Source organism: Meriones unguiculatus, chromosome 17 (assembly GCF_030254825.1).
Source record: "Meriones unguiculatus strain TT.TT164.6M chromosome 17, Bangor_MerUng_6.1, whole genome shotgun sequence".
Taxonomy (NCBI): domain Eukaryota; kingdom Metazoa; phylum Chordata; class Mammalia; order Rodentia; family Muridae; genus Meriones; species Meriones unguiculatus.
This window is the reverse complement of record NC_083364.1, coordinates 5,394,503-5,411,807: the sequence shown is the minus strand read 5'-3', so window position 1 is coordinate 5,411,807 and position 17,305 is coordinate 5,394,503. Positions and strand designations below refer to the sequence as shown.

The following is a 17,305-nucleotide window of genomic DNA, read 5'->3' as shown; positions in this document are numbered from 1 at the left end:
AGCTGGGGTCGGATACTCTGGCACATTCTGATGGAGGGTGACTCAGAACCATTTATTATGTACAGCAGAAAGGGCAGGGGTTAGCTAGTCCCAGGAGGAGGAAGCTGCAGCTGCCAGTTTCTGCACACATTGGTCATAATTTCTAAACACTTGTACTTAGACCAAAGGAAGGCTTTGTCATGCTTTCAAGCCTCACTCAGGCAGGCTTTTGCCATTTCCAGGAGCCAAGGCACTGGAGTCATTGACATGGCTATGCCTGTGTTAACGATGTACATTCACTTAGGAATTCATCTGCTCCCCACAGGACCTAATGCCTTCTGACCTTCTCAGGCACCAGGCATACATGTGATACATAAAGTAAAAAAAAAAAAAAAAAAATTTAAAAAATTCAGGGCATTTGCTATACCCCCATTTGCTCCTAAATAACTATTTAGATTTTCTACCTCACTTCAGATTGTGTAGTTCCCAAATAAAAGACACAGAGACCTTTTAGATTTATAATAAGCTTTAAGGCACAGTTACTGGGCAGGTATTAACCCTCTAAGCTATTTCACTATTTCCCAGCTACATACCCCAAGTCACTTGCCGTAACTGTTCTTGCCTGGGCTGCTTTTGTTCCATCAGGGAAGCCCTCGTGGCCACATGCTCATGGTCCATAGTGCCCCATGACAACTTCCTTATCTCTGGCTTCCTCTCCTCTCTGTCTCTTCCTCTTCCTGCTCACCATCTGACCCCAAGCCCAGGTCACAGATGCCTGCTTCTCTTCCGCCCAGGTACAGGCTTCTAGGTATTTTTATTAACCAGCCAATTTAAAACTGGAGAGAAGGTTTCCACAACATCACCTGGTGTATGTGAGACTGTGTCTGGACTGAAACCAGATCTCGGGAGCCGGCATTTAGCATTTGAATACATAGCACCAGACCAACCCCCAACACATACATACAGGCTCAACACTCAGACACATAAAATAAATAAATCTTAGAAACCATAAGTTGGTATGACTAGGAATGGTAGCAGACACTTGTGATCCCAACACTTGGGAGGCTGTCAGGCTCAAAGCCAGTTTGAGCTACAAAGGGGGAAAATTGGCTAGTGGGGTACAGAGATGATCAGTGACTAAGAACATGCACTGCTCTCCCAGAGGCCCCAAGTTTGGTTCCCAGCACCCAAGCAAAATACCTCAGCCTCACCTATGACTTTAACCCCAGAAGTATCCGGGGCCTCTGCGGGTCACATGCACGTGGCTCCCCACATCTACACAATTAAAAATAGTAAAGAAAATGTAAAATAATTTTTAAAAGAGTTTGGTGCAAGATTCAAAAGGGAGCTGGTGCGGTGGCACACACCTGTAATCCCAGCACTCAGGGAGGCAGAGGCAGGCGGATCTCTGTGAATTCGAAGCCAGCCTGGTCTACAAAGTGAGTCCAGGACAGCCAGGGCTACACACAGAAACCTTGTCTCCAAAACAAAACACACACTGCATGGGCAGAGATGAGAAAGCCAGGTTGTAGAAATCTGGGGAGCAGAGTCTTAACAGGAAAGAGTAGAGAAACGGCCAGATAAGGAGTGAGCAGAGCTGAGAAACACCTGTTTCACTTGGTAACCTGTAGCCTTTGGGGTGGGGGTGGGGGTGGGGCAGAGAAAGACCACATCAGTGTGGACTGGGGAATGAACAAGTGAATGAAGAAATCAAGATGGAAGCCAGAAACCATTAATCCTATCATTTGGGAAGTAGAAGCCAGCCTTGGGCTTATAGATAGACACCCTGTCCCTAGAAAAGAGAGGAAATACAGGTGGGAAATGGCTTACTTCTGGAGAGTTTGCTGTCAGAAAATAAGTTCAGCTATGCAGGTGGTGGTAATTCTAGCACACAGGTACCAGAGATAGGTGGATCTCTTTGAGTTCAAGTCCATCCTGGTCTACATAGGGAGTTCTAGGCCAGCCAGGAATATACAGTGTCAAAAAAAAGAAAAGATCAGAGAAAAGAGACCCATCGCTTATCAGGAAGGGGAAAGAAAGGGTGTGCCCTTGTGTGACTTTCTTGGAGGGATACAGACAACAGATGGAAGGAGCAAGAGTGGGAAGTTAAAGGCATATAATTGACTCAAAGCAAGCTGTGCCACAAAAGGCCCATCCCCATGGGGAGATCAGCCACATTTCTGATCTCCCTGTCTATCTTGTAGGCAGCTCCACAAAAGAGCCTTCTCTCTCTTAGCAGATGTTAAAGGCTTATAGAACCATTTGAGTGACTTGTGATGTCAGAACTTTCCGTGACTCCTGAGTCTTGTAAGTTTCATGAACTTTCAGTCTTATGAGCTCCCCTCCTCCCCCCCAGAGGAAATACTCCTTCCCTTCTTCTGACTCTTAGATCCTTTCTTCTCTCTCTTCCGTGATGTTGCCTGAGCCTTGGAGGGGGTGATACAGATGCGTGAACTTTCCCCCACTTACCACTGAGCAGTGGGCCACAGTGCCACTTCAGCACTCTCATCTATGCTCAGAGCTTGGCCTATTAGGACTCTCTGCAGTAATCGCTAGTGTGTGTGGGTTCTCTCCGGGAAGCCTGAAAGCTTCAGCCACAGCCCGGCTTACAGAACCAAAGCGCTATTCCCAGCTTTGGCCCGGCTTACAGAACCAAAGCGTGATTCCCAGCTGTGGCCCGGCTTCCAGAGCAGAGCGCTATTCCTTTCCCTGGGAAAGCACTTAGTTGCACCTCTAACAGTCATGCCTCTGCTGTACCAGCGGACTCATCTCTCCTGGCATGTTGTAACATAGAACACAGCATCCGAAACTGAGCGGAACTATTGGTAAGAATTACACCCCCAGAGAATGCATAGTGGTTTTTGGCACTATAAAAGCCATTGTTTCTGCTCAGCACCAGATGGACTTCCCTATGCTCAGTAGACAAAGCATTCAGGGTCTTAACTTACCATGCAACCAGCAGCAGGGGCGATAACCGTTAGTTAAGTCTGGGGGCCCCAATGTACAGGGAGGTATCCCTTTCCTATCACTGGGATATTATTTAATAACCTTTTTGGTTCTGGGAATAACCTTTTCTACCCATGCTGGCTGGTTTTATGCCAGTTTGACACAAGCTAGAACCATCTGCTTCAGGAGGGCATCATCAATTCAGGAGGGAACCTGGATTGAGAAAATGCTTCCATAATATCTGGATGCAGGCAATCCTGTAGAACATTTTCTCAGTTAGTGATTGATGGGAAGGGCCATTGTAGGTAGTGCCATCCCTGGGCTGGTAGTCCTAGGTTCTCCAAGAAACCAGGCTGCGCAAGCATGATGAGCAAGCCAGTGAACAGCACTCCTCCCTGGCCTCTGCTTCAGCTCCTGCCTCCAGGTTCCTGCCTGGTTTGAGTTTCTCCCTTGGCTTCCCTCATTGGACTGTGATCCAGGAGAGGGAAAACCCTTTCCTCCCAAGTTGCTTTTGGTCGTGGTGTTCCAGCACAGCAGTAGTGCCCCTAAGACACGGCCGTGCAGAATACTTGCCTTTACCTTCTTTAACTGCTGTTATAGCCCTTCTAGATTCCTTCCAAACCAGCAGAGTGCCCAGGCTTAGCATTACATAATAAAACCTTTCTAAAGAGGGTGAGCGCCCTCTCTGGAGGCCGACCACCATCTGTTCTAAGGAAATGTCCATTGGTCTTAGATGTTGAGGGGATACTTTAAAAATTGTTTGCAAGGACCAATACATCATGAAAATACCTTCATTAAAAATGGCAGTGCCGGGCACAGAGGCATGGGTGAAGGACACTTCTCCACCCAGGCCTTCGTGAGCCAATCCTTTCCCATGAGGCTCTGACCTCATCCTGGAGGACTGCTGCTGCCATGCCTGCTACCAGAGCTATCTGACTTGGGCATCTGATCAGATTTCCCCCCTAGGAACTGTAGATCCACACCAAGCTAGATACATTTGACTAAGTGATAGACAGACCTCCTTGTCTGCATTTTCTGTCTTTCTCACACACCCAACCCTTTTTAAAATGGGTCTTACCAGATGGTTTGGAATTCTCTATATAGACCAAGTTGGCCTTGAACTCACAAAGATCACCAGCTTCTGTCTCCCAAGTGTTGAGATTAAATGCTGCACCACCTCTCCTCCCTCCACCCCTGCTTTAGCTTTGTAAGCTTAAGTTACACACTAGTCTAAGCCACTCGTGTTTAGGGCTACACCAGGAGACCCTGTCTTAAAAAGACTAAGCAAGTAATATATGATATATACTGTAAGTATTTTGTATATTTTATATATTGTATACATTACACATGTAAATATATATTATTTATATTACATATGTGTGTAATATAAGCTACTGCCTCTCATATGCTCACTTCTCTCAGGAGTGCCTGTCCTTCCTCCGTTGTCATCGGGTTGTTGATATTCTTGGGACCTCAGCTGCTGATAGCTGGATATCCCTAACGAAGACCAATCCACTGGGGACTGACTACTCTCATATTGCCTCAGATAATGCAAGTTTTCTCTCATTAGTCATGGCTACTTATAGCAGTTTCTTTTTTCTTTTGTTTTGTTTTTCAAGACAGGGTTTCTCTGAACAACCCTGGCTGGCCTCCAACTCACAGCAACCTGCCTGCCTCTGCCTCTGAGTGCAGGATTGCAGCATGCAGCACCAGGCCTGGCCTCCTATTGACTCTCCTTCCTTCCACAGCAGCCGATCGCACGTCCCAGGCCCTCCTGCAGCAGCCGGGCTGGGAACTGCATTTTTGTTTTTGTTTACAAGCCTGTCCCAATGCCAGCAACTCAGTTGCACAGTAGTCCCTGATTTCCATGGTCTCTTGAACTGGACCATTATTAAAGGACCCCGTTTCATGCTCATTCAGATTTCCCCTTCTTCTGAATTAATTGTCCAGCTAGGGACATCTTCTATCCCTCCAACTTCACTGTCCTTCCTCGCTGTTTGACTCCCCCCAACAGGGCCTAAGTTTTTTTTATCCCAGGAAAAGCTCTTCAGTAACGGTTTAATTTATATTTTCCTTCCCTTTAAGAGCCACCTTCTATAAGAAATGGCAAGCCAGCACCCCCATCTCATCCTCCTCTTTATCTGCTTTCCCTGCTTCATCAGAGCTCGGCAGAGGATAGTATCTGTAGCCTCTCTGTCTCTCTGTGTCTTATTATAATTAAGCCCCTTACATGGTAAGTTCTTTCTGGGCAGGCAGCTGAACCATGGCTGCCTGGCTTACCGCCCACAGCAAAAGCCATACAACTGCCAAACCGGCTTATGATTCTGTGCTATCATGCTACTTTAGGAACTGCAATTTACGTGTTGCATTGGCCACCTTGGGGGTATCCCTACACTTGTGTAGAGGACCCCACTCATCAAGGAGGAAGACAGTCATCCTTCAGTGCCCCCACTGATACCTCCCTTCCAGATGCCTCAGGTTGCATATCTTATCACAGATAACAGTGGCACAGTACACAGGAGGCACCTCAGTCAGGAAACTCACCACCCAAAGCACAGGGGAAAGACAGCCATTTCAGGATCTCCTCCCCACTACCCCACCCAGACAGGCTGTCCTCAGTCCCATGCCTTTCCACCCCTCACTGGGACCCTGTAACTGCTCCTCCTCAGCTTCCCTTTGGCTCTGCTGGTCCCGGTTTGGGCACTAGCTGTGTGGCTTTTCAGGATGTGAACAAAAGCCTGTTCACTCTAGAGCGACTAAAGAGGCCATGCCACCGAGTCTGCTTGGGGCACTAATGACGGCATTTTTTTTTGGGGGGGGATGCAGTTTACAGAAGCGTGGTTGAGGGGCTGCTTCCTGAAGCAGGGGTGAGGAAATAGCAACAGAACACCTGCAGACTTAAGCATGTAGATGCACATGTGTGTCAGGGGGTGTTCTGAAGCAATCCCCACAAGATAAAACCTTCCATCTGGGAATAAAACTCCTTAAGGCAAGATGCTCATTCTAGAGGGAGATGCAACATTCCATCTTACAGGGAAGACTGTGAGGCTCAGGAAGGTTCCTAAACTTAGCAGATCCACTAGGCCCCTCCCTCCCTAAGCATATATAAGCAATCAGGAGTGCTGAGCGACACTCTCAGACAAGCTGAGCTGTCTAAGAGAGACAAGTTGAGCTTCCCTGAGGAAGCAGAGCCCCCTGAGCTGCATGAAAAGGCTCAGACTAACTGAACTGCTTGAAAGAAACACCCCCCCAACCTGCGCGGCTGCTTCCAGGTGTCATGAGCTAGGGTGGGCTTTGATGACACAGCTGTCTCTTTGTCATTTGTGCTCCTGTAAGCCTCACCTGCACTCCTGAAGTAACTCCAATAAACACATTGGTTTGACAAATCAGACACTGGTGGTGTTCCTACTTTGGTCCGTCTTCAGTTCCTTATTTGGGACAAGGATCTTAAACTGCAGAGTTGAGCTGTCAGCGTAAGCTAGAGACATGCTGGAGGGGGAAGGACCTGATGGACAGACTCTGGTGGTCTGGGTGAGGACATGAAGAGAACAGGATGCAAGTTCTGTTAAAGTTTAAAAACAACCTAGACATCCATCAGTAGTGAGATGGTTGAACATATATTTCTATCCCTTTTAGCAACTTAAATAGATATATGTTGACATAAAACGATCTCCAGAATATATTGTCAAGGGGGAAAATGTCCACATATTCTAGAAATATGTAGAAAAAAACATCAAGGATATAAACATATATAATATATATTCAGATACATACTTACATAAATACCTGCAAGGATATATGTGTGTGTGTACACACATACGTATGTGTATTTATGTACATATATGTGTAATATGTCTATATTAACTCCTAAATTTGAGATAAGGGAGGTTGGAGAAGAAAGATTTTCAGCTGGACATGGTGGCAGGCACCTAGCATCTCAACCCTTGGCAGGAGGGTGGGGAGTTAGTTCAAGGACAGATTCTGATAGTGAATTTGAGGCCAGTAGGCTATATGAAACCTTGTCTCAATAAGTAAAGTGTCTGAGTTACTTTTTTATTGCTCTAACAAAACACATGACCAAGGCAACTTGTAAACAAACAAACAAACAAACAAACCCATTTAATTTGGGGCTTATGGTTGCAGAGGGTTGGAGTCCATGACCATCGTGGTGGGGAGTGTGGCAGCCGGCAGGAAGCCATGGTGCTTGAGCAGTAGCTGAGCACTCACATCAGATCCACAGGCATGAGGCAGAGAGCGCTAAGGGAAGGCTGTGGTTTTGAACCTAAAGCTGACCCCAAAATCACACCTCCTCCCACACTTCCTAATCCTTCCCAAACAACTATTCAGACAAACAAGCCCATCAGGCCCATCCATTCTCATCCAAACCACACCGGGGTCAGTGTGATGGGCCAGTGATTAAGAGCAGTTGCTGCCCTGGTAGAGGACTGGGACCAGTTCTCAAAACCCACATCATGGCTTCCAGGCATCTGTAACCCCAGTTCCTGAGGATCTGCAGCCCTATTCCAGCCTCCCGAGGGCACCAGGCACATGCACGGTGCCCATATATGTGCAGGCAAAACACTTATAAACATAAAAACAGCAACAACAAAAACTTTAAAAAATAAAAAGCAACAACACAGTCATGAATGAATTTACTTTATTTTAAAGGTATCTGTGTCCACTAAGTAAATACACACTGGGATCTGTGCAGTTTGGTTTGTCTTCCACACTGGCATGCAACATTTTGGCAGGAGTGGGCAGGCCAGGTGGCCTTGTGGTGACCTGGCTCCCCGAAAGGGACAAAGTGAATGTAAGGAGGGAGGGTGCACTGAGAACCTTCCGGCAAAGGGGCTGCTTCTCATTAGTATGAGCAACTGGCATTGTTCCTTACATCTTGCTGGAGAGAAGGCTGCCCACTCTGTCACCCTCTCTTCGCCTGCTCCGCTGTATCCATTTGCTGGCAAGGCCACACAACCTCCCTCAGACGCTCGGGTGTTCCGCTGGCATGAGGCCACAGGCAGGACACTGTCCTCCTCTTTCACCCACTAGTCTGAGGCAGCATGACTCATCTGTCCCCCAACCTTCTTTTGAGTTGTGGTTTTAGGGAAACCAGAACGCACCCGTCTTGCAAATAAGTGTTTCCCAGGCTCTTAGGACTGTTCCGGGGCCTTTCAACTAATGAAGCATTTTCCACTTGGGGGAAAAGGTATGAGAAGAAAGAAATTATAAACTTCCCAGCTCTGAACTGCTTTATCATTTCAGTTGTTTCTTGGTTTTTGCAGTTCCAGAGAGAGACCGTACCCTCAGACTTGTCATATTAAAGTGTCCAAGACAAGCATGGTACCACTGAGCCACAATCAAAGCCCTATGTCATCCTACACAGATTTATTTTTAAAAAGTGTTTGGGAAATTGCCACTTTGGATTTCTCCCACACCACTCTGCTACTGTTTGCATCTCCATCATTCCTTAACAGGTAAAAAGAGCTGAGGCTTTCCCTTGAAGGGGCCACAGTCACTGCAGCCCATGTTTACCAGCTGGCATCCAGTGTTCCTAGACCTACAAGGATCTGGGCGGTTGGCTGCCCTGCTATTGGATGGTGCTGGTCTCCCATCTAGATAAGACCAGGCATATCTACATTCTGTATTTCTTGGCTTGGGTTGAGTTAGCCTTCACCCCTGCAGTTACCTGGAAAATCACCTCAGCAGATGCGTGGAAAGGCCCATGTCAACTAAAGCAATATCCTCTTGATTGCAGGAGAGGAGAGGACCTGGGCTGAGGACGGCTGTGGGAAGAGCATTAGGCTCAAGCAAGCACTTAGCCTCCAACTTCTCAGAAGACTTGGCCTATCCCTTTGTTACTTTGTTTTGTTTTGAGACAGAGTTTCTTCTCGCTATAGCTCAAGGTGTCCTGAACTGTGTAGTCCAGGCTAACCTCAAATCTAGCAATTTTCCTACGTCAGCTTTCTGAGAGCAACATCCGAAAGTGTGAGCCTCCACACCCAGCTTTGGCTTTTGCAGTGCTGGGGATCAAAACCAGAGCCTTTTCCTGCGCTAAGGTGGCTGCCTGCTCCCCCACCTCCGCACTTGGAACCAGATGGAGATTGCATAAGGAACTCAATCCGGGAAGAAAGTAGACTGGGAAAGGCCAGACTCCAGCATCTAGACACAGCTATTATGCCAATGAACTGGAAGCCCCAAAAGAGCCAGAGGTGGGAAGCACATGCAGCCCAATGCGGGAGGCGCAAGCCTGAGGCTTCAAAGGGCACCGTGGTAGGAGAGCATACGGTGGCCCAGCCTGTTCACTCCGCACACCCAGGGAACCGGCCATTCCGACACCACAGCTATCGGCACAGACAGATGGGCAGCCATTCCTCAGAGGTCTGCCTTCTCAACTTCTTAGAATATTTCTAAAACTAACTAAGTTCTGGTTGTGATGTCTGGAGTAGAAAGTATCAAAAGAGGCCTGGGCCAGAAAGGGAAACAGCCCCTTAGCAGTCCCTGCTCTCAGACTGAGGAAGAACGGAGCAAAAGGCAGAGACTCCACAGGACAAAAGTAAACACCTGCAGTGTCGTGACACAGGTGAGGGCTATGGGAACAGGTAAGTTAGCAGCCCTGCCACTGGGTCCTCCTCTGCACTCTGTGGAAAGAGGGGTTCTGTTTCTCTCTTTTCGTAGATGCTAAAACATTCTTCTGCTTAAGGCTTTGTATATACACTGTTTGTGTGTGTGCACGCATGTACGTGTGTGTTTGTGAGAGAGAAGGATTGCAGCTCCTAGCTCCCATCTTTCCTTTATCATCTTGTGACCTCTCCACGCAGTGACTAATATCACTCAGTGTAAGAAACGAGTGTATGGAAGAAAGAAGAGACATTTCCCACCCCCTAATGCCGAACGAGGAGGGGAGACTAGGCTTAAAAACTGCTAAAATACATCATCAGATATAGAGTAGGACGGAGAGAGGGGAGATGTAGCAGCGACTTCAGATATATAGATACAGAGTACAAAGAGATACGCAGTAAGAGGAGACATCAAACAGTCCAACAGCACGGGCGGGGAGGGAGTTAGTGAGAGACCACAGGCTTTGCAGCATGCTGAGAGAAGACGCCTCAGGCCCTCTCAGAAACTGGGGAAGAAAGAGAAAGAAGGTGTGAGGAGGCAGCCCAGCCCGTCTCTGCAGGAACAGAAGGCATGGGCACACTCTGCTTCACAGTTCTGCTCCTTTAATACCAACAAGCCAGGCCCAGCCCACCCCCAAGTCCTCCCGGCATCCTCTTCCCCTTCCCAGCTTCTCCTTCTCATGCTTTTCTGCCTGGACCACTCTCCCAGGAAGGCCTGAGAGGGATATGGCCTAGTGCAGCCCAGCAAGAGCCTGGGCCTTTTTCTCTTGACTCTGGTCAGTGAGGGAGCTAACGTAGACAACAAAATATGTCCATTGTTTATCTGGGGTCTAAAGCAACCACGACAAGAAGCCTGGTGACACCAGGGACAAGGAAGGGGCCCCTGATGCTTCAGGGGATTTGGCAAGAGGGAGGGGTTGAAGCTGGAGGGGTTGGGAATGGGAAAGGCAGCTGGTTTTCCGACTTCAATGAACGGTGAAGATCGTAGTCACTAGCTGGAGGCACCAAGAGTCATAGAGCATAGCATATGCACAGACAGGAATTGTATATGAGAATAAAGCAGACATCACTTTAAGTGAGGCAGCGTAGACATCTCCAAGTAGCTAAGATGATTTTAGGGTAAACGCAGAGGCAAGATGGGATGCTCTCCCAAGCTCCCTGTATAAGGTCTGTGACCTGTGGAGATAAAGACCTTGCCATTTTTTTAATGTAATACAATGACCCCTAGTGGTGGAAGTCAGTACTGTAGTTACCGCCAGTACCTAAGGGAAAGCTTGGGGCCGTGGGAGGTGAGGGTTGAATAATATAGCATGATTTGGGTTTTTACCCAGTGATTTTGTTTGTTTCTGATACAGGGTCTCACTAACCCAGGACTCTTGAACTCATGATCCCCCATCCTCCATGTGGGTGCTGGGATCACCATACCCAGCTGAGCAGGAGTTGAAAGATTTCAAGTGGTTTAAGAAGAAAAGGGGTGAGGTGGGGAGAGGGCTCAATCATAAAGTGTTTACTGCAGAAGTGAGGACTATGTTCAGATCCCAAGCACCTACACAAAAGCCAGTCTGTTACCCCAGAACTGGGGATCAGAAACTCCGGCTGGGGGTGGGGTGGACTGGCCAGCCAGTCTACCCAGAACAGCCAGCTCCAGATCCAGTGAGGCATCTTGTATAAAAAAATAAGGTAAGGAGCAATAAAGGAAGAGACACCCAACCTTGGCCTCTGAATATGAGCTCACATCACACACACACACACACACACACACACACACACACACACGCGCGCGCGCACACCAGCACCCATACAGGAATACACACACACCCATGCATGTACGCATGCACGAATGTACACAAACAGGAGAAGAGGCCATGGCCAGATAGGGGGAAACTGGGGCCAGGCAGGAAAGTTGCCCGCAGCTACCTGAAAGTGCAGAACATAGCCAGGAATGAGAGTTAGCTGGCTGCTGTCTCTTGGTGGAGGGGGAAAAGCTTGGCCTGGTCCTCAGCCTCATAGCCGCACGGCAGGTCACTCCTGGAGGAAGAGACACACTGTGGTCAGCTCCATCCTGCCAGGGTCAGTGCTCTGAGAGCGCACTGAGGGACAGGGAAGACACATGCTTCAAAGGAAAACTCAAAGCCTTGCAGGGTCAGAAAGTCCCGAAAGGAGGACAGAAAGAATCAGGCATCCACGGCATTCTCCCCAGGTGACATAACTGGGGTAGGGAGGGGCTGAGACCAGGAGTGCCTGGATCTGACTACATGAAGTGACCACAGTGGCCCTCATCTCCTTCCCCCCCCCCTCCGGAGCCCCAGGGAGAGAGGAGTCTGAGCACCCAGGGACCACAGTGGCCCTCCTCTCCTCCTCCCCCTCCGGAGCCCCAGAGAGAGAAGAGTCTGAGAACCCAGGGACCACAGTGGCCCTCCTCTCCTCCTCCCCTTCCAGAGCTCCAGGGGGAGAAGAGTCTGAGAACCCAGGGACCACAGTGGCCCTCATCTTCTCCTCCCCCTCCGGAGCCCCAGGGAGAGAGGAGTCTGAGAACCAGGGTGAGCAGCAGCTGAGTACCTGTTATCGTTGATGTCTGTCGCATTTCCTGAAGCGATGGCCGTTGAGAACACAGGGTTAGAATGAGGCTGATGTGAGAACAGTCTTCACAAACCCTTCCCGCTCCAACCCCTCTAAGGAACTGGTAAACTGAGGCACCGAATCCTCACCCACCCAAAGGTACACGTTTATTTTGTAGTAAGTCTCCAAGCGCTCACCGAGAAGGGAAGGGGATAGGCTGGCAGCGAGAGGAGCAGCCAACTACTGAAGTGGCTTTTGGCAGAGATCAAGCCTAAGGCTCGGACAGTGGGCTATGTGGACCCCCTAACTTCCCCATACCAGGGCCGGAAGGCAGGGCAGCGAGCACACTAGGCCAGTGCTCTGCCAGCGAACTCGACCATGACATTATCTTTGTATTTGATACCCTGGCACAGGAAAGAGGTTGCTAGCGCCTGCGTAAGTAGCCCCCATCTTCCCTGGGAATCCTGTTGGCAGAATCTTTGCCACTCACCATTGTCCATGTTGGCCTTCTGGTAGGAAGCCAAGGAGCCACCAGATGTGGCCCCATTGCTGGCACAGGAGTTAGCAAAGCTGGAAGGAACAGAACAGAGACAGGCTCTGGAACCCACCATCTGCTATTCTGAGAACCCATCATCCCCCAGCCATTCCTCTTCCCATCCCTGGAAGAGGAGCCCGGAGAGAACGCCCATCACCACAGCGCAGAAGGGTGAGAGAGGGTTAGAAACCTTGTGACTTAGGACGAGAATTAAATTTGCATAAACAAGAGCTGACACCACCCCCTTCCTCCTAAGGGCCCAGATGGCCTCCAGCTGGACCTCCAGCCACACCCATAGTCACTCACTACATATCTGAGGTGGAGCTCGGTGCAGCCTGTAAGTGCAGGCTCTGGTAGTTCTGGAAGAGGTTGTTAGTGTAGCTGATACACTCGGGGCTCCGGGTGCCATAGGGGTTCGTAGGTGACGAGGCTGGGTAGTGGCCAGGCCTCACAGGTTTGGCTATGAAAGAGAAGAAACAACTGTGAGAAAGCCACTGGTTACCCGAGTTTCCCTGGCCCCCAAGATCGATCCCAGCAAATGACCTCCACATCCTTTGGTGGAAAGGCGGACTAACAGCAGGCATTGAGTTGCTTGGCTTTTGGGGACTGGCTGAATTTGCTCGAGGTGCTGGCATGGTCTTGCCTATCAACATCCACTCACCAATCTGGGCCGAATGGCCCCGCCTGCCGGAGCTCTTGTACCGCACAGCTTCCTTGATACGGTCCACCTCCTGCTGGTACCGACGCTTGTCCTTCATGGCGCCCTCCTTGGCCTCCTTCAGTGCGCCCTCCAGGGCCTTAACTCTCTCAGCCGTAGCCCTAAGTCGTTTTTCCAGCTTAGGAAGCTCACAACGCAGATCTGCATTGTCACGTACCAGCTGTGGAGTGGGCCAAACAGAAGACAGAAAGCCAGTGACCCAAGACAGGGCACCAGTGGATAATGGGGGGGGGGGAATAAAGAGAATAGAGGAAAATCATTTCCTTGAGAGGCCTTGTCCCTCCCTCTCTCCATCTCCCTACATCATTTTCTAAGCCTGCCAACCCCACCATGGCCCAGAGCTCTTGATAGGGCCCGGCTCAGGTTCCGTCTACCTGGGCACACCCTTCCAATGTGTGTCAGACTAGCAGCTCCAGGTGCCCAGTGGGGATGAGATGGCCTATGTGGGCACGTGGGCATGCAGTGATCGGGACACTAGGAGCACATGACAGTCAGGGCAGACAGGGGCTGACAGGATTGCGAGTGAGTGCAATGCAGAGCAAGAGCAGATGCTGGAATAGGGAGCCCCCACCACACGGCCACACACACACACACCAAGCCTCACAGGAAGGAAAGAAAATATTTGCGATAGCACAAACATCTGTGCTCCCTACCTTCACCAAGGACCTCCTGGACTATCTTCCCCGACCCCATTAAACCAAGCTAGAGTGTGACGGCAACCACTCTGCAGCCAGAAAAGGCCGAGGGGTCACTTTGTAGGGGCCACAATGATGGGGGCGCTTGAAACTACAAGTGCCTTGGGGCCGGGAGGGAGGGAGGCTGGGGCAGTCAAGCAGGTCAGCATAGCAGAGGATGCGGTGGGGAAAGGCTCCTGTGCAGCCTCAGCGGATTTAGGGATCATCAAATGTTGCTGCACTGCAATTTAGCTTAACTGGTGGCGATGCTGAGTTTTTAGAACCCTATTTCCCTCACAGAGTTGTGTCTGCTGGAGAGGGTGTCTTGTTTGTCCTGTCTGTCTTTAGGGGAGCAGGTTTTGAAGTTTGGGACTTAGAGCAGAAGTATAGGCTTTGAGGAAGGGGAGGAAAAAAGAGACACTTAAAAAAACAAACAAACAAGAAAGAAGGAAGAAACAAACAAAGAAAGGAAGACAGGGTCTTGCTAAGTGACCTAATTCTAGGCCCAGGCTGGCCTAGAATTCACAATTCAGCCATGGCTGCCCTCAAACTCTAGTTTCTCAGGCGCTGGGATCAGAGGCCCGTTGCCACCACGCCTGGCCCCATTTGATATGGACTGGGGTTGGACCTAGGGCTCTGCTCAACCTCGACAAGTATTCTTTCAACTAGGAACACTGCTAGTCACCACCGCCGCCGCCTTCTTTAAGATTTCTTGTCACCCGACTTTTCTGTTAAGGTGTTACACCTTTTTATAATAAGAGAAGGAAGGAAAGATAACAGCTAAGTCCTCAGCAGGTCCAAAGGACACAACACTGGCAGGGCATGATGAGTCTCAACTTGGGAAGTTTCCAAGAGGACGCACTGAGTCTTCACTATAGAGAGGGCATCGGGCTGGGAGGAGAAGGTGAGCCTGGCCAGTGAGAGGGAGGAGTCTGATGGACTCTAAGGGTAGACTTGAGAGGCAGGGGATGGAATTTTGATTGGGGTTTATTCTGTGAATCAGAGAGACTGCTGCCAGACTATTGAGTGCACTGGCCCCTTGGTGTGGAGGAGGACACTGCTGCTGTGGACACACCAAACATTCCCTTTCCTTATTTCTCTAGACTGCCCTTTCACCCAACCACCCCACACCTGAGATCCAGGCTTTCACCTACAGAGCAGCAGCAGCAAGAGGGGACAGAGAGGCAGCAACTCAATGTAGGAGTTCTGACTGACCCCACTAGGGGCTGGGTGGGTCACGTGAGAGACATTATTTAATCGATTTAACCGCCTGCATACCTGCCCCAGATAGACACATGAAGGTGTTTTTTGCTAAGAAGCCTGATTCCCTTGCTTTTCTTATATCCCTATCTGAAGTCTGGAACTATTATACCCTGACCCTGACCCCCATATAGGGCTTGAGAGCGATACACCCAGGCCTGATGCAGGCTATGGAAGCCTGCTGCAGAGCCACCTCCTAGCCATCTTCCTATTGCTCTATCCTATGCCTCTACATCCTCCATACATTTCAACCTCTTCCTCCAAGGCAGGGCTGGGGACTTCCACTTTAAGCAAAGATAGGCTGAGAAAACTTTTGAGAAGGGAAACAGGTTCACAGCAAAGATCAGTGCACACATGGGGCCAGATAAGATACCAAGAAGGCACTAGTGAAGTAAAAAGAGAAGGCTATGGACAGCATGCAACTCACTTTTCCCAAATCCAAGGAGTCTCTGAGGACCTGGCTGTCACGAGCGCCTGGCCTGCAGTCCCCCCCGTCCTCTGGATGCTCACCTGTTTGTGAACCTTTGTAAGCTGTTCCAGGTTGTTCTCAAGAAAGGAGATCTTCTGCTTTTGGGAATGAATCCCCCCACTGTCCTCGGGCTCCATTTCTGCACTCTGGTTAGATGCGAGGGAGAAAAGATGCGGCTGTCCCAAGGCCAAACTGACCCCACAGGGAACAACAGGCCAGAGAACCCTGAGAAGGGAGGACAGCACGGGTTGGTTGGACGTGAGGGTGGCACTTACTTTCTTGACTCGAGTCGTGACGTCTTGAACGAACAGCTTGCGAAGGTTGTGGAGGGTCTGGAGTTCCCGGGCCTGCAAAGAATAATGCAAAACTGGGGCATGTGGACACCAGGGCTACCTTCCCTCCAGAATCACCGAAACCTGCAGTCACTGGGCGACAAATAGTCCACAGGTCTCTCACAGTGAAAGGACAGGAGGAGAGAGTAGAAAGGTAAGGAGAGCGGGAGCCTTCTCCCACTCTGTTAACTTGGCACAGGAACCACTCACAACTGTCTCCTCCAGCCCCTTGAGGTCCTGCTTGGACTGCTCATGTCGCTCATACAGAAATCTGTAGCAAGAAAAATAAGGAGAGAGCGGGATAAGAAAGACCCCTCAGGATGCCCCTTCTCCCACCATCTTTACTTTACCATCATTTATTATACAAATTACTCGTGTTTGCAATGCAACAACCGAAAAGGAAATTTTATGAAGAGTTCAGAGGAAATTTTATGAAGTTCTGTTATTTACAGTTAGAACTAGTAGGTGTCCATCCTTGCCAACTCTTTTTTTCTATGTGTATACCTGACCACATACAAAGTCTCTTGGGATCAAACCAATTATACCACTCCAAAAGCTTATTTTCATACTTAATAGCCCTGGCTGTCCTGAAACTTGCTCTGTAGACAAGGCTGGCCTCACCCACAGAGATCCCCCTGCCTCTGGCTCGGAAGTGCTGGGATTTAAGGCGTGCACCACCATGCCTAGCCTGGCTGTCATTTCTGCTGCTAATTACTCCCCACCTCTTCATGCCTGCTTCCTGCAAATATCCTCAAGGGGCTGTGCTGTGCATCACAGCTCTGAGCCTGTGGGTGAATGCGTCACTCACGTCAGCTCCTGGAGTTTGGCGCTTTTCTCATGCTCTTCATTCTTCAGCCTCTCGTAATCAGCTTGAAGCTTCTCCAGCTCTAACTGAAGTTTCTGGTTCAGGCTAGGGAGGGTTGGGACATTGGACAGATAAACAGATGCTACAGGGAGAAAAGGAAGCCCTGCCCTTCCCTTACACAGTGAGACCCGATGCACCTGCTTGCAGATATCAGGGATAAACACCGACTACCATTTTCATGGCAGCATGGGGCCCTGAGGACTCCAATTTTAAGTCTCAAGGAGCATATTAATTCTGACTTCTTGTGCCCATTTTTTTTTAAATGTGTACGGATGTTTTGTCTGCATGTATGTCTGTGCTCCCTGTGTTCCTGATACCTGAGGGGGTCAGAAGAGGGTCTTAGATCCCCTG

At 49.5% G+C, this 17,305-nt stretch overlaps 1 protein-coding gene across 1 annotated transcript in view; it reads right to left on the bottom strand.

Annotated features, from left to right (window-relative positions):
- Positions 1-7,565: 7,565 nt before the first annotated feature.
- Positions 7,566-17,305, bottom strand: part of Kif5a (kinesin family member 5A) — a 38,497-nt gene continuing 28,757 nt past the window's right edge. Inside the window, exons 20-29 of the mRNA XM_021657801.2 lie at positions 16,898-16,999; positions 16,300-16,360; positions 16,033-16,104; positions 15,799-15,903; positions 13,298-13,514; positions 12,943-13,096; positions 12,592-12,671; positions 12,102-12,129; positions 11,460-11,570; positions 7,566-10,048 (exon numbers count right to left, since the gene is read on the bottom strand). Of these exons, the coding sequence (XP_021513476.1) occupies positions 11,492-11,570; positions 12,102-12,129; positions 12,592-12,671; positions 12,943-13,096; positions 13,298-13,514; positions 15,799-15,903; positions 16,033-16,104; positions 16,300-16,360; positions 16,898-16,999 (898 nt within the window). The 3' untranslated portion in view covers positions 7,566-10,048; positions 11,460-11,491. The remainder of the gene's footprint in view (positions 10,049-11,459; positions 11,571-12,101; positions 12,130-12,591; positions 12,672-12,942; positions 13,097-13,297; positions 13,515-15,798; positions 15,904-16,032; positions 16,105-16,299; positions 16,361-16,897; positions 17,000-17,305) is intronic.